This window comes from Stylophora pistillata, chromosome 4, assembly GCF_964205215.1.
Source record: "Stylophora pistillata chromosome 4, jaStyPist1.2, whole genome shotgun sequence".
NCBI classification, from domain to species: Eukaryota; Metazoa; Cnidaria; class Anthozoa; order Scleractinia; family Pocilloporidae; genus Stylophora; species Stylophora pistillata.
The window spans coordinates 8812186-8832923 of NC_142522.1; the positions used below are offsets into that span (position 1 = coordinate 8812186).

Below are 20738 nucleotides of genomic sequence, written 5' to 3' on the forward strand. Positions count from 1 at the left end.
GACCACTGTAATATACTGTTTTAAACTGTCACATTTGTTAGCGATAATGTCTTACCGCGAGTGTATATGAGTCCCAAGAACTGAGTAAAGTTGAGGAATAAAATGACTAGAAGGAGTGAATAAATGTGAAGAAAGAGTGTAAATAGTTATGACATCTGTGAATTAATGATGGACCAATGGAAATGGGGCATAGACTGTATAAACGTGGTTTTAAGCAAGCCAAAAAAAGCATCACTAACGAAAACATGCCTAAAGTAGAGACATATGTGGCTGTCATTGCAAAGGCTATTCTAATTTCTAGCCAACCGGTTTCATATCTAGTGAGGGATCGAGTCGACGGTCTTAAGTTTAGTACAGTAAAAGGGGGTATGTTCCCTAATCAAATTTATGACTTCATTGAAGCAAACTTCCCGATATTCGTGAGAGAGAAAGAGAGAAGAGAGATTGATTGGAGACATAACGTGAGCTGTACTCTTTCGCGTATAAAGTGTTTTGATAATGGAGAATATGGAAGGACCGTGATTCGTCCAGATCATCTAGGGAAGTTTACTAAAGATAACAAGTAAGTCTGAGCGTTTAAGACAATTAACGTAGAAATATGAAATATACTAAAATGCATGATTTCCCTCTGATGTAAAGTCTTCGAAAAGAAGAGAAATCAGCGAGCAAAGAGAACTCGTTGTTATAAGCTAAAAGAGAAAATCCCAGCACCCTCCTTTACTACCAGAAATGACTGTAGACCACATGTCTGCAAAGACAGCTCCATTGAACACACTGGTAGAATCGAACACAGAGGTGTCGCAGGTAACACCCAGAGAGTTTGATGTGATAGAAGTTTCTAATAACGAACTAGCAGATGATGTACATTTCTTAACTTAGTATGGTCATAAATAAAATTCGACAAAAATCGTTTACAACATGATTTTATTTTGTCTTTGTTTCGCGTAAACATACACGCATATTACAGTGGTTACACAGTATTCATTTCCTCCTCTTTTTCATTATCATCACTTTCATCCAATAACGGTTTTTTGATCAGACGATTCAATAGGAATTTTCTCCTGTCCACGGCAGCCTCTAGTGCCTCCTCCCAATCCATATCGTCTTCATTCATCAATCGTCGAGCGGTATACGTGACTTGCCTATGTATTTTATCCTGTTCAATACGGTTATACCACTTTAGACGATGCAAGTATAACCTTCTCAACTTACGCCTAGCTAAAGGTAAGAGCGAATTGTCATTTTCGGATGTCCCCTCTTTCCTGTTCTTCTTCTTGTTCAGCCAAAGTTGTTTTCATATCATCTTTCACTTCCTGTCTCAATTCTGACCACGGATTCACACTGACATTGTCATCATCATCGTCACCGTCATCCTTGTCTTCATCATCACCTTCATCATCATTGTCGTCATCATCTGTGTTCTCAGGCTCTTCATCTTCTTCTAGTGGTTCGCCAAAGACATCTAAATCCTGAGAATTATCAGCCATGGTCACACACACGCACTATAAGTTTTCTCGATGTGTACTTGCTGGTGGTTGTTCCTAAATGATTTCTGACCAATGTGTAGGGCTGTTTTAAAGTTTCACTTTTCTAGGATACAATCGCATGCATCCTTCGTGTGTCAAAAGATGACTGAATACGCGGTGAGCATCCTTACTAGCAGGATGTAAATCCAGGGTGACATACCCATAGGGTCGCTGAGTTGCCTCAGAATACACTTGCATAATATCTTGCCATTCCATGGGAAAGGCTTGTAACAATAAATTTTTCAAACCCGATTGATCGCGTGGGTTTTTGAAAGCAACCACGTAATGAGCATTTCTTGAAATACTTTTTGCATATTTGCCAGGTGGAAATATATCTTGACAAAGATAGATAACAGTAATGTTACGATGATGAGAATGTTTGGTGAAAAGGTCTAACACTTCTTTATCGTCTCCTCCTTCTGTCATAAGATCATCCATGACCAGTAATCCACCATCGTTAGGGAACCATTGCTTTAACTGTTCTTCATTGGGTAGGTTATCGTGAAATTTTATACCATGTTGATGCATCTCACGGTATCCATCTCGCCAAGCACCGTAACAGTAGTGAATGACGGCAGGGGGTGACGCAAACAATTCATCCAAATGTTGTAGCAGTAATGATTTGGTGAAGCAAGTTTTACAGCATCCAGAAGGTCCCACGATTAATATGCTACTGGGTGATTTGAGTTTGAATCCCTCACACCACCTTTGTGATAGATCGAACGACTGAGTCGGGTCTGTAGTCACGGATGGAATGGAATGGGTATCCACAGTTGAAGGGAACCATTAATTTGGATTGACCCTTGAGTTCACGCATGAATTTTTCTCGTGACGCTCTTTGTTATCCGAACGCGTGAATGCTCTATTGCAGTAGCGGCAAAGGTGTGGCATTATCCGATCAGAAGTTTATCAAGGTAACACGACTCCCATTTCGTGTCACAGCGATACTAATGAAAAAATGTAAGGCTCTCTGCTTTTTATGTATTATTGTCTCACCACTTTCCCTAACCTATCACCGCCTCATACGCCACTAACAGCCTCTTCACCCGTGTGTAAGACATCTTTGTTCCCGCTAGATTTTGAGCATGTGTCTAACTTGGCACAGAGTTAATCGTATTTTTTCTGTAATTCAACCAATTCAGTTTTCACCCGTGTGTGGTGAGATATCTTGGCTGTCTTTTCTTTCCTGCCTTCCAGTACTTGTCGCTCACTTCGTCGCTGTTGTAGCAAGGATTGATATTGTTCTTTGTGTGCGGCAAGATTCTTTTCAATCTCTTGAATCGCTTGATCTAAGACCGTACATTCTACTTGATGGTATGTCTCATTGACACGTTTCTGAGCTTTAGGACTTTGCATCTTAGGGTAACTTTTCATTGATTTCAATCTTTTGGGGATCGTTCCATTCTCAGCATGTTTTTTATATTCCTTCAACAAATTTTCCTGATACTTTACGCGAGCATGAACAGCATGCATTTTTTGTCGATACGACTTTAGAACCGCGGAAAGATCCTGAGTACTCGCCATCGTCCACACTCTGCGTGAGCAGGTAAGAAATAAGTGTGGAAGTAGACACTTCGAGTTTTATCATATTGTATACATCCTTCTCCGTTATGTCTAACAAAGTTTAAAAGAAAGCACACTTTAGAATATTAATTATAATAATTCAAAGTGCGCGCTCATATAGAACCAACTGTTTATTTTTCTTATATACGAAACGGAACTGTCCATCTCGTTCATGTGGGATCGTATATTTTCTATTCTTTTTCCTCGTCCTCCTCATTCCTCCTCCTCATTCCTCCTCCTCTTTCCTCCTCCTCATTCCTCCTCCTCGTTCCTCCTCCTCATTCTTCCTCCTCATTCCTCCTCCTCCTCATTCCTTCCCCTCTTTCCTCCTCCTCCTCCTCTTCCCTCCTCTTTCCTCCTCCTCCTCCCCCTCTTTCCTCCTCCTCCTCATTCCTCCTCCTTCTCCTTCTCCTCCTCTTCCCTCCTCTTTCCTCCTCCTCCTCATTTCTCCTCTTTTTTCCCGCTCCTGCGCGCGCGTCCGGAATGCGGTCGCGTAGCGACCGTCGCAATGTTTCCACGTTTTAGTCATGTTTCGTCACATGTAAAGCAAGTCCATATCGTATGAGCTAAATAAGTCTTTGGATTATGCTCCTTGTAATTCTTCCAATCGCTTTGTCACATATAGATATCGACGTTTTGTGTAAAACGTGCTTGTATATAGGTACCTGCTATGTTGCCTCTCCTTTACCGCTTTTATTTTGTGTTTAAACGGAGTATCCAGGAACGGTTTGGTTGTATTTATCTTCTCTTCGACTTTTATGTAGGGATGAATTTCAGTGAGATACACCACTTGTCTGATTGGATGAAATCGAACGTTCTTCATAATCACGTTGGTCCCATGTATGATCATACCATTCCGAATCATAGCCACTCTTATACACCTATTGCTAGATTTCCATTGGTCTATCATTGATTGACACACGTCATGACTCGGTAACAATTTGGACAGACAGGTCATTGACTTTGATCCGAAAAAAAGTAAGGATAGGATGCTATGACTTGATTAAAATTTGATGGTCAGATAATCATGAGACTACCTAGGTCACAACGCCTGCTGGCATTTCGTATTTTTCCCCGGTTTGTTTGCTCTATGGTTCATTTTTCCCGAGAAATGGGAATGTTCATGAGCATGGTGCTGCGTTTTTGAATACCCGTTTCGTTCGATTTTTTTCTGATAATTTTTTTAAACGGGAGATTTAATCATTTCTTTTGGAATCATTGTCATTGAATTGCGTCGATGTATCGTTGTTATTTTCCTCACTTGCGGAATTTTGTATAGAATTTAAAACACTTTCGTCACTGCTAGTGATCACAATCACGCGTTACAGTTTATTTTTAATTAAGATTTGAACTAAAGTAAACATTTTTATTGAGAAAAAAGCTATCGCATGTTTATACCTCAAACAGACCATTGTTTATTTTCAGAGAATTTTGAATACTCATGAACTATTTTCATTTTATTGGAGTGGGATGAATTATTGACATCCCATCATAGGGTTTAGGCGGAAAGAAACCTCTTTTATTCTCGATTTTTTTTACACGATACGAATGCTAATGACATCTTGAAATCACTTTTACCATTGGAAGTATGAGTCGCCATCTTGCATTTTATTGTCTCCATTGTTTCTCGATCTCACTCTAATGTTTGACTGTTAGGGTTTTTATTTTGATTTTGATATGGGAATAAGTGGGTTAGGGAATTGGTCTTGGGGTGAGAGCTAGGGGTGTGGTGGTGTGAGTGACCGAAATAACCCAGGTTTGAATCCTGGTCACTACAATGTTTTTCCTTTTATTCTAAAATGAACGTTTTTTTGAATATTCATTTTATCTTGAAATCATTTTCCCTAAGGGAGGATTAAACACCATCTTAAGTTTCATTATTTTTATTGTTTTACACCATCTTAGATTACCTTTATTTTTTCAAATTATGAAAAAACACGATCCTATAACCTACGCAATTTAACCCTAAACCAGGATTTATTCAACGCTTTTAATTTGTGTTTCCTTCCTACATTTCTCATACATTTCCTTCTAATTTTCAAGTGTGGATACTCTATTGTCCTAGAATCGGTATGGGTAGTTACGTGATACTATGTATCATTCATAAGAAACACTCATATTTCGTCTATCCACTTTGGTTTGTAGAGTGCTCTTATTATTTTTAAATTGTCCAGCCAAAACGCTTCTCTCTCTATTTCTTCTTCTTTTAGTACACACCATTCGCATTGACCGCAATCACAGGAGAAATCGTAAAAGTCAGACATTATAATACTGACCAAGAGTCTATAGCGACAAGGCCTACCCGAACACTTTGACAGCTTATCAATCCCTGTGTCTTACGATCGTACATGTCTTACATTTTTTAAACGTAAAATACATACCTCCTGAATAACCTGTACCCCATGCGTGTGAAAACCTTTTGGAACTCTTATAAATACAACTTCTGCTCACAGTCTTAGTCGGTTAGATTAGTATGTCTAACACGCGATACCCAAACGCGTAATATAGGGTCCATTCTCTTTTCACTGTGTTGTGTGATAATACACATTACGTATGCCAAAACAGTGTGTTGGAGTTAATCCCTCCGCCATCTTAGATTCTTTTGTTCCCATTGTACTTTTTTATACCGCTATTTTTTAAAATGAGATGCGAAAAAACCCTACGCACGAACCTACGTGAAATCTAACCCTAGCCTCCCCAACAACCGTAAATCCCTATACCCTCACCCCAACAACCCTAACCCCAACAATCCTAAACCCTTCGTGCAACTACGCCGCATGACAAGTGACAAGATACATTGACGAGATTTAAACCTATGATTCCAATCAAATACCGCGCTATGTAAATAAATAAACCATATGCAAATGTCGTACCTAATCCCGCCGCCATCTTGGATTCTTTTGTTCCCATTGTTTTGAGAAAACCGTTAAGTTTTAAAAACCCTAATAACCCCTCGTACACCTACGAGAAATTTAAACTTAACGCTAATAACCCTAACCCTAAAAATAACTCTAACACCCTAATAACTCTAAAACCCTAATAACCCTAACGCTAACCCTAACCCTACTATGAATAAATTAATCTCGGCCGGGCAACTCGGACTCAGACCTCTACAGAATCACCAGAAAGGCGCAATATACTACTGCCATGAGCCCCATCAGATCACAAAAGGTAGCCTGGTAACAAATTGTCCATGCAGGAACCAGTTTCTGGTAATTTATTGTCGCCACCCGTTAAACTATTCAGTTCAACGAGGGGATAAAATCTTCATAAATGTTGCAAAGTAATTGTTTGATAATTTTGACGAACAGTAAACGTCCACAGTTTCAACAAGTGACTGTAATATCTGAAAGCCTGAAACATAACTTGGTGAATATTTGAAACCAAATAACTAAGGTGAGTAAAGTAGAAAAACTTAAGGTAACATGAAAAATGGATTTTTTTTTTCAGAAATTCGTTTTCATTCTGTATTCCTCAAAATGTGAAGTAACAGAGGATCTTTCTTAAGTTCAACAATAGATAACTTTACTGTTTAGCAAGGTAACAGCTTCGTCCAACTTTTCAATGCTGTTATATCGATCTGTACACAATTCAAAGACACGATTGCTAAACTTATCACAGACTGCGTACACCCTGCGGTTAAAACGCTACTAAATTTCAGACAGCTCTTTGTCATTTTAATCCCAAAATTTGCCACTAATAACTATATTTTATAAAACGCATTTGACCTGAAAGTTTTCCCCTCTTTTTCCATGGATAGCGATGGAATGCCTTTATATTCTCATCCTGGTGATTTCAGGTAAAGTGTTGTGTATTTTAGATGTAAAAATGAATCTAAGACAGTGATCTTCATAGACCAAAGAGAATTCAAGTATTACTTGAGGATTTTTAAAGTTATTTTGTTTAGCTACCTTCAAGACTATTATAGCTTCACTGCACTGAGACACTGTTTTACCTATTGTTTAGCTACCTTGAAGCTATTACAGCTTCACTGCAGTGAGACACTGTTTTACCTATTGTTTAGCTACCTTGAAGACTATTATAGCTTCACTGCACTGAGACACTGTTTTACCTGTTGTTTAGCTACCTTGTAGCTATTATAGCTTCACTGCAGTGAGACACTGTTTTACCTATTGTTTAGCTACCTTGAAGCTATTATAGCTTCACTGCAGTGAGACACTGTTTTACCTATTGTTTAGCTACCTTGAAGACTATTATAGCTTCACTGCACTGAGACACTGTTTTACCTGTTGTTTAGCTACCTTGTAGCTATTATAGCTTCACTGCAGTGAGACACTGTTTTACCTATTGTTTAGCTACCTTGAAGCTATTATAGCTTCACTGCAGTGAGACACTGTTTTACCTATTGTTTGGCTACCTTCAAGACTATTATAGCTTCACTGCACTGAGACACTGTTTTACCTATTGTTTAGCTACCTTGAAGCTATTATAGCTTCACTGCACTGAGACACTGTTTTACCTATTGTTTAGCTACCTTGAAGCTATTATAGCTTCACTGCAGTGAGACACTGTTTTACCTATTGTTTAGCTACCTTGAAGCTATTATAGCTTCACTGCACTGAGACACTGTTTTACCTATTGTTTAGCTACCTTGAAGCTATTATAGCTTCACTGCACTGAGACACTGTTTTACCTATTGTTTAGCTACCTTGAAGCTATTACAGCTTCACTGCAGTGAGACACTGTTTTACCTATTGTTTAGCTACCTTGAAGACTATTATAGCTTCACTGCACTGAGACACTGTTTTACCTATTGTTTAGCTACCTCCAAGACTATTATAGCTTCACTGCAGTGAGACACTGTTTTACCTATTGTTTAGCTACCTTCAAGACTATTATAGCTTCACTGCACTGAGACACTGTTGTACCTAGCTAGTGGTTCACCCGTGGCCATGCCCGGTTAGACATATCCATCAGAAGCTGTCCTAAAAATTGCATCTTGTCCACGCCGAAATAAAAGAGAAATTTTTTAACGAGAACTACAGTAATCATGGGTGGAAACACAGGATTGTTATCTTTTACATATTTTCAACTTGTTCATTTAGTTTTTCATTTAGAATATGTCATATGAACTTGAAAGATTTGCTCTTCTCTCAGGAATAACAGCTAAACAAGAAAGTCCCAGAGAAATCCATATCTTAGGGCAAACTTCAAAAGCCGCAACTAAAGAAGTCCAGTTAAAACGGGACTTTCTACATGGACAGGAACCCCTGGCCGGCCCAGTTCCTGTGTACGTTCAGCCCGTAACGAGATGGAAAAGCGAATTTATGCGACAGGAAAAAGGTGACAACCGTGGATTTGTGGCGCAACAGACATCAAGCCCTGCTGTTCAGTCCATTCCATCACTTCCTTCCGTAAATTCGAGTTCTAAAGAAACTGAGTTCAACAGGGGCGCTGGAAAAATGCAACCTCGGGGAAAAAAGAAACCTCTTCTGCCTCATATTATTTATTCAACAAAAGGTAGTGAAAACTGCTATGTTGCATGAATTGAATAACGGTGTAGTCTAGAGGAACTAAATCAGTTCCTTACCACTAACTTAGTAATGCTCTTCTTTATCTTTCAAGGAAATTTGGGTGGAAAGAAAGGGGAGGGCGATATTTTTAATGAAACTGAAAATAAGTTTCCAATTACCATGAAATGTATGTATGAAATGAGCCTTTGTTTATAGTAACATTGAGACTGAAAAAAATAAGGTGAAACCTGGTTTAAGTCGTCACTAACAGAACTCGAGCAAGTGTTATGCTCCTGAGACAAGATGTCCGCTGAAAAAGATTTAGTCAAACAGTTGTACAACAGTTCGGCTAATCCCCAAATTAACAAAGTAAGGAACCACCAGCATCGCAAATCTGGCCCTGGACAAATGGAAAAGATCTTTAATTATCGAAAAATAAATACTTTGGGATGAAAGAATGTAGTCTTGAACTTTTATCGCTTCAAAGAGAAGCTACTATTTTATGTCCACCCAAATTGCAGGTTTCATTAACAGTGGGGGTTAATTTTGGTGTCCACATGTGCCTATAATTGATAGAGGAGTTTACTGTTTAAAGGTTTATTTTACGCTATGTATGGGGAAAACAGATTAGGACTTGTGCCAGCGTCCGCTTTAGACGGTGTATCTGTTTAATATGGTGTCCGCTGCAGGTTTCACAGAAAAGTAGTTCAGAGTTACTCGAAAAGATAAAACCAAATTTTCGTAGATGAGATTTTTGGTTGACAGGTAGAAAGGCCTTTGGAATTTCGCGTGTTTTTTTTTCCAAATATAAAAGTCATTTTTAATCTTGTAGGAGAGAGTCATGACGAGAAGGTTAATCATTTCCAGAAGAAAAGCTCCACTACCAAACAAAGGCAAAATCGTCACCAGTTGACGTCAGCGAATGACCAAAGCTCGCCTGGGAATGGAGGTGGAGGTCTTGGCTCTATATTGAAAGGAGCGAACATTAAAGGTGCTGTTGTAGAGAAAGGAATTGAAGTGATGGGGAAGCTAGTGGATAAACAATTACAGATCATTGACGAAGCACAAGAGAAGGCTGAAAATTTCTTAAAGAAGGAGGTTTGATACCTTTATCTCATTTCACCCCTTTCCTTTACCAATTTGAGATCGACTAAAATGGGCTGGGGGCGGGCCTTAATCGACGGAGGGGTTTCCTTCATCGACGGTGGGAAAAAGATCTTTTTGGTACCTAGCCGTCTCTCGAGATATTGAGCGATCAAGGTTTCCTTTTATTTTATTTTCAGAGTTTTCCCTATCTCAAATATATGCTGTGTTGATAAAGATATAAACTCTCTCCTTTTCAAGTCAGAGAGTCCTTTGGGTCAGTCATGAGTGAAAAAAGAGGATTGAAAAGGATGCCACTTAGATAACTCTCGAACAAACCTAATTCCTTTCGTGGGCCTCCTCTCGGAATTTTTTCAGGATCACTTCTAAGTTCATTAATTTTCAATTTTCAATTTTCATTGGTTCTCAAAAAGCTGACATCGACAAGAGTAACTCTGTTGTGAACCTCTCTAAGAAACCACTTTTACCAGAGGAACAATCTCTCTTGGAGAAAGGCCCTAAATTGCCCCAACGCTAACTAACATACCTCATAAGAACATCTTGGCTGAAATTGAAGCTGCCATCCGCCACTGCTTCATGATTCCAAAGATGCAGTTAGAACAAGTTCTGCTGCCATTCTTCATAGGGAACGACTACCGGCCCACAATAATGTTTCCAAAAAAGAAAGAAAAGCCTTAAACAACCTTAAGAAAGACCAGTCCAGAGTCGTAATGAAGGACGACAAGGGGAATTATTTTGTTGTCATGGATAGATCTGACTATGACAACAAGATGGAAACCTTACTCAACGACAGATCCACCTATGAAGTAGTTTCCACATCTGCTTTCCGCCGAATTGAACGTGAACTGAACGCTATGCTTCTTTCCCTAAAGAGACAGCTAAAGATAGACCAACCAACATACCGCAAACTTCACTCAACTGACGGCACACCACCAGCGATTCGCGGTTCTGTTAAGCACCATAAAGAAGGGAACCCGCTGAGGCCCATCGTCACCTGTATTGGCTCAGCGCTCTACAACACGTCCAAATTTCTAACGGATATCCTTTCTACGCTTCAGAATCGTATCTGTTACCAACTCGTTGCAGTTTTTTAAAGAATTATCTGATATCGAGATTGATGATAATGAAGTTTTGGTCTATTTTGATGTTGTGTCACTGTTCACCGCAATCCCTGTAGGTAAAGCGTGCATGTACATAAAAAAGACACTTGAACAAGATGCCACTCTTTCTTCAAGGACAAATTTGGACATTGATGACATCACTACACTTCTTAAATTCACCTTATCCAACAACTATTTTGCATTCAATGACAGAATTTACAAACAAGTCCATGGCTGTGCGATGGGCAGTCCTATCAGCCTCGTTGTGGCCAATCTTTGCATGGAGAAGATCGAATAGTTCGCAATCAATAATTCATTCGCCCCCCGCCCCCCCAAATTTTGGAAAAGGTGCGTGGACGATAGTTTTTGCATCATTAGAAAGAACGATGTTTCAGCCTCCCATGACACTTTAAATTCAATTGACACAAACAAACATCTCGTTTACCATCGAGGCCGAAAGTAATGGAAATATCTCTTTTCCCGACACTCTGGTCTCCCGGAGAAATGAAGTCTTCGTTGTTGATGTTTACAGAAAGCCCACTCATACAGACAGATATTTAGATTTTAATTCCCATCACGACAGACAATACAAGGTCAGCACAGCATCAACTCTCCTACACAGGGTTCTAAATCTACCCAATTCCTCCGAAGGAAAAAAGCAGGAACTTAACTAGGTCCATGCAGCTTAGGAGTCGAACGGCTGTCCATCCAAGTTTATCAAAAACACAGAGGCTAGAAAAACTCGATCCTCAACAACAATTGTATCCCCAGAGGAACTTGTTGGAATGTTTTTCAAGATGGTTGAACCAACCGAGTCACGCAAGTCTTTCGTTTCTCTTCCTTACATCAAAGGAGTAACTGAACCTTTGACACGCGTCCTCAAAAAACATGATTTCACAGTTGTAAACAAACCATTTACCACTCTACAACAACGGTTCCCAGCTCCGAAATTCCAACCTTTGATGCAATCGCAGACGAACGTTATGTATAAAATTCCCTGTGCAAATTGTTCGTGGTGTTACATTGGGGAAACCAGTAGAGCTTTTAATACCCGAAAAAAAGAACATTTGAGAAATATCAAAACTGCGGCCAAAGGTTCTAGAACTGCTCATCACGCCTTGTCCAACAACCGCGCCATTGATTTTTAAAACGCGTCAATTATTGACAAAGGCACCTTTAGAACCAGAAAAACATTAGAAGCGTGGCATACCAGAGTGACACCTAACGCAGATAACAATTCTTGCCCGTTACCTGGACAATACAGCATTCTTTTTAACAAATATTCATAATCATTCACATTCTCATTATTTCGCAGTTCATGTCTTTATTGAAATGTTCTCGTCGCTTTCTTATCATTCAATTTTCCCGTTGAAGACTGCACTTCGGGCAGTCGAAGGCTTGTAGTTTTTAATCATTTTAGACAGAGATCGTTTTTAAATTTCAACAATGCTTCATCCTGACTGCGGCCCTTCAATATTTTCAAGAATTATGCTGTCTTAGCACAATAACAGTTAAGCAAGGGAGACTTTCTCAATTAAAATTTAGGCAATTTACCAACAGTTTTGGGAAATCAAACGAGAACATTGGCCTGGAGGGTAAGTGTGTAGGGTCTTCGCGTACGGAATGTTTTTTTTTTTTCGTTTTTATCATTCGATCAATCATTAGGGTGTCTCTTTGTCTTGTCGCTTTTTCTCGTCGTTCGTTAGTATTTTTTCGTTGGTTAGTTAGCCTCTGTCGTTTCTATGTCACGTATCTTCGTTCATTAGTTTCTTTCGTGATATAGGCGTTAGTTGCACTTTAAGTTAGCTAGTCGTTTTCGCATATATAAATTAGTTTTTCTCAGTTCGGAGTTTACTCTTACGTTAGTCATACAGTTGTTCGCTTTAAGCAGTTACTCGAGTTCATCTTTATTTCGCCTTTGGGAAGTTTATATTCGTCCAGCAGTTTCGTAGAAATCGTAACAATATAAGTATTGTCATTTCAAGTTTGTTCAGTTCGTTCAGTGTATTTCTTTCCTGTCACTTTTACTAGTCAATTGTTGTAATTTCGTATTCATTTATTGTTTTAAGTTTCAACCCACATACCGTCAAGACCATTCGTACCGAATAAATTGTCTTTATAATCGTGGTGTTGTGAGGTTACGATTACTGCAGTTACAAAGGGCACTGAATCCATGAGCTTGTTGGCAGCCAAAGAAGGTGTCGTTATTTATCAGTTCTCGTTAAGATAAGATGAAATACTTTATTATTCACGGAATTCATAAAATTAAGCAGTAACCGTGAAATATCACTAACCTTCTTCCCAACCTTTTGGCAGATAACATTAGACATCGTACCCGATAAATCCTGGCAAACCGATGATATGTTCGTCCCAGCGGGTTACCACATCAACTCGCACATCTCCAGTGAGGACAGCGCTCCCAAGGAAGTGGGTGAGCCACCCTATACCTATCCAGCAGGCGTTGGGAACGTGTTAATGAACGGCTGTTGGGGCACTGGGTACCAAGAGGGAGATCCTTGCTTCGCCGCAAGGTGGAAATCGGAAGCATGCTTGGTACGTTAGTGGTTCCGTTTTCTTCATAGAAACGGTTGGTTCTGACTTTGCAAAAGCCAGGAACTCCATACATCTATATCAAAACCATCAATGCTGCAGATTAAGTCCAAATTTAATTGTAAGACTTAAGACTTACAGGCAATCGTAGGATTCTGCTGTCCTCGGAAGACATTTCCCCCATAATTTCGTTCCTACTCGATGGATTAAGGGGCCAACTGTCGTTGCTTTCCTGTCTCACTTCTGCAGAACTTGATCGACGGCGCGGCATTCATGGGTGTTGGATTTGACGGGCGTGGTGAGTACAGCCCCGAATCAAGAAAAATGAGCATCGTGCAACGAAACTGCGCTGGGAAGGCAACGTAAGAATGATATTCCTCTCTTTGATATTGCCCTGCTTTATTGCTCAGAATTCTACTGCTTTTTTTCTTAAAACAAAGAGTGGTACAAAGTATGCTTGATCTCCACTTTACTGTTTCGACTTAAAAGCGTTGCTTACTTTCATAAAAGGCCTGCTCCCAGTGGGCTTGGTAGCTCTGTCTAGTGCTACAACGGTGTTGCTTAGGGATCATTGGTTCGCACCCCGTTTGAACCTGATTTGTTTAAGTCATACGTTCATGATTGCTACACGGGCGTGTCTAAATGCAATGACTTCTATTAAGATCTCAAAACGTCACTCTCACCGACGTTTTTTTTCTGTTTTTTTTTTTTTTTAAAGATACGATGATTACGATGTTCCTGACACGATGAACGTTCACGGCATTTATGACACCAAAGCGTCCATGGTGACCTTTGAGAGCCGCAGTGAGTTTCAGAAATACTTACAGGAAGAGGCTGGGGTGTCCGGGTCGTTCTTTGGCTTCTACGCAGGCGTCAAGACTGGCTGGGGCGAGTCAAAGGCACAAGCCAGCCAGAAGTACATGGCTCTCCTACACGTGGACATCAACAGGTACATACATTTGTCTGTGAATTCACTTTACTTTTTCGGTTTAAGGTTGCTCTATCATTTTGATATAAGTATAGTATAGGTGGTGGATCCAAAGAGATGGTCTGGGGTGGTCCGGATTTCCCCCCCCCCCCCCTCTTCCCTTATCAGCGAGACTTTCTTTAAAAGAGGAAATTCGCCAAAAAAAAATTTTGAAATATTCTATCTAGATAAATTTTACCCCGAGTTTCGAAAGTTATCTTGGATAGCACTTGTTTTGCTCGGCTCTGTGGCTGGCCCATTAAACTTGCACCACCTTCTGACACCGATCGCATGAAAAATTAACACCACGTTTGGGGCAATTTACTTGTTTTAAATTTCTACTCCTGAGCACCATGTGATAATGTCTTATTTTGCACTGTGATTGGCTGATGTGATCGCTTTTCATTTAACTGGACACTTTATTTCCAACTTTAGGTATGAGATTTTTATAGACGAAGTAAAGCCCAAGGACTTGAGTTCGTCGTTTTTGAAGGAATTTATGGCCCTACCGACCTCTTATTTTGCAGCAGGAGCGCCGGCGAAATATTGTAAGTGTGTTTTTGATGTTTGCTCTTTATTGCATTAAAACGTGAGGTTTGATTGCTATTAACTTTCCTTAATAGAGAGTTTTAACTTAACTCAATTTAGCCTTTTTGTGGCTAGTGCACAGTAAAGAATGCAAGAGCGTCGGTCCGCAATAAATGCCGCATGATGTTCTTAATGTACTACCTACATGTACACTTTATGCTTTGCGTTTTCATCAATTTTGATAGTGGACTTCATACAGAGATGGGGCACTCACTACATAAAGTCTGCTAAGTTTGGAGGTCAGCTCCAGATTCGTAAATTCATGGACGCAAGGGATGTATCCAGCAAGAAAGAGTTCGCACGAGAAATGGAAGTGGAATATAAATCCTTGTTCGCCAGTGTTGGAGCAAAGGAGAGTAGAAGGGAGGGAGAGTCGTCTAGGCAACAAGCAAAAACAACATCGACAACGATTCTTGCAATGGGAGGAAGTCAAAAAATTGCTTCTATTTTATCCGATGCATACTCGCCAACTTTCAAGAACGAGTTTAAGGATTGGCTTGCCTCTATTCCTCAATATCCAAAGCCGTTTGAGTTTCAGATGGCTTTGGTTACAACTCTTCTTAACTTCCGACTTCACGATTTGTTTCCCGAAGAGAGAAGTGACTGGGGATGCGAGGGGAATGCTGCTAAACTCGAAGAAGAGCTAACAGCAAATGAAGACAGGTTGAAGTTTTATGAAACGGTGGACTCTAAAGGGACAGTCCAGAAACACTATTGTGAATTTGATAGCCGTAAGTCTCTGGAGGAGGCAATTACCAGGAGAAGGATCAGCTTAACTAGAGCCATTGAGGTCTACATGAAGGAGGTAAGCCAAGGCACAAAATTCCAGCCGGCCTTTAATAGGTATTGCACACTTTGTAATATTTAAGAGACACACAGTGGTCCAACGTTTAATACGCTGATACGCGAACTCTGAGTCGAGAATTGAAACGCCAAACAGTAAACTGATCCTTAACTTCCTTGCATCTTGACTTTTGTCGTCTTTATGACATTGACCAATATTTTTCTCAATTTGCTCTCAAATAAATCACAACTAAATCACGACATGAGAAAGTATAGCTAGAACTGATCGCTTTCCCCCCTGGGTATAGCCAAGACAACTAAAGGAAATATCATTGGATGACAAATTTCTCAATCGCTGTTTCATTTATTTATTTTTTTCTTTATTCATTTTGTAAGGGTCCGAATTCGATTACGGACATTCAGTTACAACCATGCAATAAAGACAGCCAAACAGCATCAGAGACCGCACAACTAGAAACAACAAACCAAGCCGACGGAGTAGTAAAACACGACAAGATGGTCGGCCTCAGCTGGCAGCATATCACCAAAGGCAAAGCGTTATTCCGAGTTATCTTCGACATGAGAAACGATCTGAAAGGAACCAAGGACTTCAGCGACATTCCAAGAAACATGAGTCGTTTGGTTCGCTACAAAGATGGCAAATGGTTCACAGCTGAAAAGGATGGCTCTTTTCACCTCTACAACGCCTTCAAGAATGGAAAAAGCGGCGATCCTCAACAGCATAAAATATCGATTCTTGGTCTCGTGCTTTCCTTCAATCCAAACACAGGTGGGCTGACCCTTTTGTCACGTGATTTTGAAGCGTCAAGAGAGTTCTTTCCAAACCTACACGATGCACTGGTTGGAAGAGAGCTGGGGCGAGCTGTTTTAGATTCCAGTACCCCTACGTCTGGAGCTTCAAAGCGTGAAACCTTAACTGATCCTCCTTGCAATATCAAGTGGTCGAATGCTCTCCGGTTTGATCCTACTGAAGCCAAAGGGAAGTGTCTCCATTTCACAGCCTCTAGTGAGGGAAACATTTTTGTCGTGTTCGCAACTTTACCAATCGATAAGACCTCCTGGTATTATATAGGAATTACACCTCGGAAAGTGGCAATTTACAAGGTAATTCATCCGTAGATGTATGCAAATACCTCCATATCATGTAATTATCTTATGCAGCAACATAAGGTCCACCCTTAGCCTGATAACAAAGCACATGTTCTACGCACTCACGGCACCAAATTGATCTACCGGAAAAGGCAATAACCTGGCAATTGAAACCCTGGTCTAATCTATTGGCATGCACAAAAGGAAAGGCTTATAATCGCAACATTAAAATACAAACTAGAGCTGCGTTTTCAAATCGTTTTTTGTCCATACTAAGACGCAAAAGTGGCGTTTGCAAATTTATCCTGTGTAAAGAGCGTTTTCAAAAATTTCCTTTTCGGTGAACAAGTTATCGAAACTGTAACAGAGGTCAGACTGGATCATTACAAATCAAACACTCTTTCTTTCATCAGGGATTCGCACTCAAGACCTCCACGACAAACATCAACGCGAGAGGTCTGGGTGACCCAAACCTGCTTCAGTCATACTTTGTGTGCGTCACCGAGTCCGAGTCAAGTACACTCATTGAATATGGTAAAACGCTGGGAACCACTCAAAGTGGGGACGTGTATCTCAACATGCTTGACCTCGACAAACCGCTGAATGCTCGCTTTTACGCATTTGGGAATGGGGACAAGAAGGCTGACGTCATCGATGCTCACATAGTAACACGCGATCAAACAAAAGCCGAGTGTAGAGGCGACACATTTATGGACCTGACTACAAGGCTGTGCACGCAACAATGTCACGAAGACTGCGATCCCTTACATGGTAATTTATTTTTTACATATCTTCGGCTGAATTTACACATGGAGACTGCGATCCCTTATATGCTGATTTATTTTTTACATATCTTCCGCTGAATTTACACGGAAACTATGGCGTTATGTTACTCAAATTCCGTTTAAGTAAGACAAGTAAATAAGATTTGGAAAAAAAAATAAGTACCTTTCGGTGCTTTTGAATTGATTTTCTCGATTTTATTTTTAGGTTGTAACACGCTGTCATCAGGGAATCCTTTACCAACTGAGTGCAATGTTTGCCGAGTAGCCAAAGATAAGAAAACCGACAGCTGTCTTCCAGAGTGTCCCCCTGAAAAATTCCTCACAGCTGATAAGCTGTGTCTTGACTTAACTTGTAAGTAAGAGACCGATGCTCCTAAAATGAGCAATTTTCACTTAATGTAAAGTATTCCGGGATTGCACGAGTTTTACTTTCCCTCACGCCTAAATTAGCTACGGTTTGTGTAAGACGAAATTTGAGGAAAAAACCTGTTACTGGAGCAAGCCTTAGTTGGGAAGGCTAAGAAAGACTCTGCCCCAGACAAGCCAGGGCAAATGGGAAAAAAAAACGCCAAAAAGACACCTGGCAGCGAGATTTTCAGGCTGAGATGAAGAATCGAGGCTACACCTGGATCACACTCTAGAGTAGCTCAGGACTGGACGACGTGGAGTAGTTAGATCGTCCATCGAAGGCCTATGCTCCAGGAGGAGCTAAGGGCATCATTGTCTTTTGTAGAAATTCTCCGGTGATTATAGAAATATGCATGCTCTGATTTATCACTCTGTTTGCGTCACATCTCGCTATAATCACCTCACGCAAGGTGATTGTAGCAGGGGCGCTAAATTTCAAAATAACTGCTTCGCGTTTTGTCAATATTACGGAGGAAATGAAACACGATGGAAGAGGCACTAAGTTTGGCGTAACAATTTTCATAAGAAGTTAGTATTTGACGTTTTTGCCGATTGAATTAAAAAGAAATGTTTAATTCTGGTGAAGACTGGCTGCTTATCTCAATAGAAGCCTATGAATCAAAAGAATTGGAACAGAATTGCTTCAACGACAAAACGAATATACACCAGAATTCAAAAGCACCTGAGCAATTGTACTAAAACAATTATTCGCCTCAGGCTCAGTAAATATTATTGAATAATCCTTCGACTTCGTCTCGGGGATTAATGAACTTTAGTATATACACACTCAGTGATCTTGGCGTTTCAAGCAATCTGATTGGTTCGCTATCTCGGGCTATTCAACAACATACACCTCCGAGCGAGTGGATAATGTGAAAAACAAAATGGCGGGTGTAAACTCGCGTTTCGCTAAAGTTTCAGAAGCAGAAATTGCCTTTAAATGGCTTCCCTTTAATTATTGTCGAGATCACTTCGTGTGTATATACTAGAACAATTATTCTTTTCAATTTCGGTGAATAGTGGCTTTCGGTAAACATTCAGTCACTATTACCCTCGATTTCAAAGAATAATTGTCAAATATTCACTGAGCCTGAGGCGAATCATTCTTATGCATATGACTCACTGTGTGAGGTGAGATTTGTATTTGGAACCGCCAAATCAATAAAAATATATATTTTTTGGAAAATTCTCCACACTTACAGTATGTATCCATCCGTTACCATGAGTTAATGAGTGTTCTTTTGTGTTCGTGTTACAGCAACTTATGACTTGGAGTTCCAAAACGATAACAGCGCCCCAAGGGCGATTGTTAGGGAGATACCCGAGTTACAAGCTTTAACCCTGTGCTTTTGGATTCGTCTTCCTCAAGGCTACACCAAGAAAACACCTTCTGCCTACCCTATAATCGAGTACAAAACTGGAAGAATTGATAGAGATGAATTAGTCTTGGTAAACTTGTATGAAGACCGGAAGACAGAAGATATCAAACTGGATCTGACCTTCGTGGCAGGAGGAGGGGAAGAGTAAGTCCAAAGCTATGTTTTCATTGCACAGTTAGGCCTACGTCTTTATAGGAACTTATTTTGAATCCCTAAGTACCTACAATAGTAGTCGAAAATCCTATATTTGAAGAAGAATACAGTGTGGAAAAGCATAATCCCCAGCCTTCACCAGAAGAAGCGCCCGCAAAATCTCAGATCTTTTGTAGAGCATAGTATCTGATCATTGATTGTTTCCTGTATCAATGCAGGCTATCAGTAGGCGTCTTAAAAGATCAAAACTGGCACCAGATCTGCATTTCTTGGGCAGGTCACAGTGGGGTGACCATACAGTACCTGGATGGCGTGCGCGAGGTGGCAGACACTCGACACATAGGAACCTTGGAAGGTGGGGCAACGCTGGCAGTCGGTCATCACACGGAGTATGTTTATCAAATAACCGCCTTGAATCTGTGGGACACCGTGATACCTCCCGAGGAGATCGTCGAGTTCGCCACAGCGTGTCACAAAGGAAATGGAAATGTGAAAACCTGGGACGATTTCTATGATCTTGCTGTTAAAGAAAAAATTAAAATTAACACGCCTTCACATTGTCGTGTAAGCCCAAGTGATGCGCAATAAATAGCATGTAAAATCTTCGACTGATCATCACTGATCACATTATTCAGAATAAAAAGTTATTTAAACTGGCACCATGCTATATTTTAAACCTGCGTTGTCTGTGATAACTTTAATGTGATGGGTGATGTGGGAAAAGCAGGGATCCAGTTGAAAGATGGCTCCAGCGCAAAGCTTACGGGCCATGTTTAAGAGGGGACAAACGAAGATAACCAACTGATGGTAAGGATCTCGAACTTGGTTAGGAGACGTTTCACAGGTCCTCTCCACTATACAGCTCTTCAAATTTTGTAAGCTTCTAGCAGTAATTCGCATCCTTTTTAGAAATCCTAACGTGATGCACTCGAAAGGCTATTTCCTCGCTGTTTAAATTTTAATGTTTATCGTTTTGAAAATTGGATTATTCTCAACTAACCTTTTCTCCTAAGCTCCAAAACGTCTATCTTGATAAAAACAAGGAGCTAAAAACCCATCTTGAAAATTTGAAATTTAGCAGTATGAACCCACCCAGCGAGCCGTCCTGCAGGGCACTGCCTGTTTAACCGACCAAACGCACTGTGGGTAATGGCAGAGAGAGAATAATAGTCGTTCTTTTACGGTTGCTTGCATTCTATGCTTATTTTATCTTTATTTTACATTTACCTTAAAAGTTCCATTGAGCAA

General features: G+C 40.2%; 2 protein-coding genes and 1 pseudogene across 2 annotated transcripts; 2 read left to right on the forward strand and 1 right to left on the reverse strand.

The window, feature by feature from the left end:
- Positions 1-1574: 1574 nt before the first annotated feature.
- Positions 1575-2054, reverse strand: LOC148732288 (uncharacterized). Its single transcript, XM_088758203.1, has one exon. The coding sequence runs from the start codon at positions 2052-2054 to the stop codon at positions 1575-1577; it is 480 nt and encodes a 159-aa protein (XP_088614329.1).
- Positions 2055-6368: 4314 nt separating this feature from the next.
- On the forward strand, positions 6369-20152 carry LOC148732289 (uncharacterized). Its single transcript, XM_088758548.1, has 14 exons — positions 6369-6485; positions 6850-6888; positions 8208-8570; positions 9396-9661; positions 13084-13320; positions 13567-13679; positions 14036-14266; positions 14720-14832; positions 15058-15677; positions 16052-16780; positions 17179-17536; positions 17756-17902; positions 19217-19481; positions 19709-20152. The coding sequence occupies exons 2-14, from the start codon at positions 6852-6854 to the stop codon at positions 20076-20078; spliced, it is 3849 nt and encodes a 1282-aa protein (XP_088614674.1). The 5' UTR covers positions 6369-6485; positions 6850-6851; the 3' UTR covers positions 20079-20152.
- LOC148732290 (uncharacterized) lies at positions 10378-13062 on the forward strand (annotated as a pseudogene).
- Positions 20153-20738: the final 586 nt, after the last annotated feature.

Coding starts and splice junctions, on each gene's coding strand:
- LOC148732288 (XM_088758203.1), bottom strand. CDS start 2,054: ATGCATCAACATGGTATAAAATTTCACGATAACCTACCCAATGAAGAA.
- LOC148732289 (XM_088758548.1), top strand. CDS start 6,852: ATGGAATGCCTTTATATTCTCATCCTGGTGATTTCAG. Junction 17,903..19,216: donor GCTGTGTCTTGACTTAACTT/GTAAGTAAGAGA, acceptor TTCGTGTTACAG/CAACTTATGACTTGGAGTTC. Junction 19,482..19,708: donor GTGGCAGGAGGAGGGGAAGA/GTAAGTCCAAAG, acceptor GTATCAATGCAG/GCTATCAGTAGGCGTCTTAA.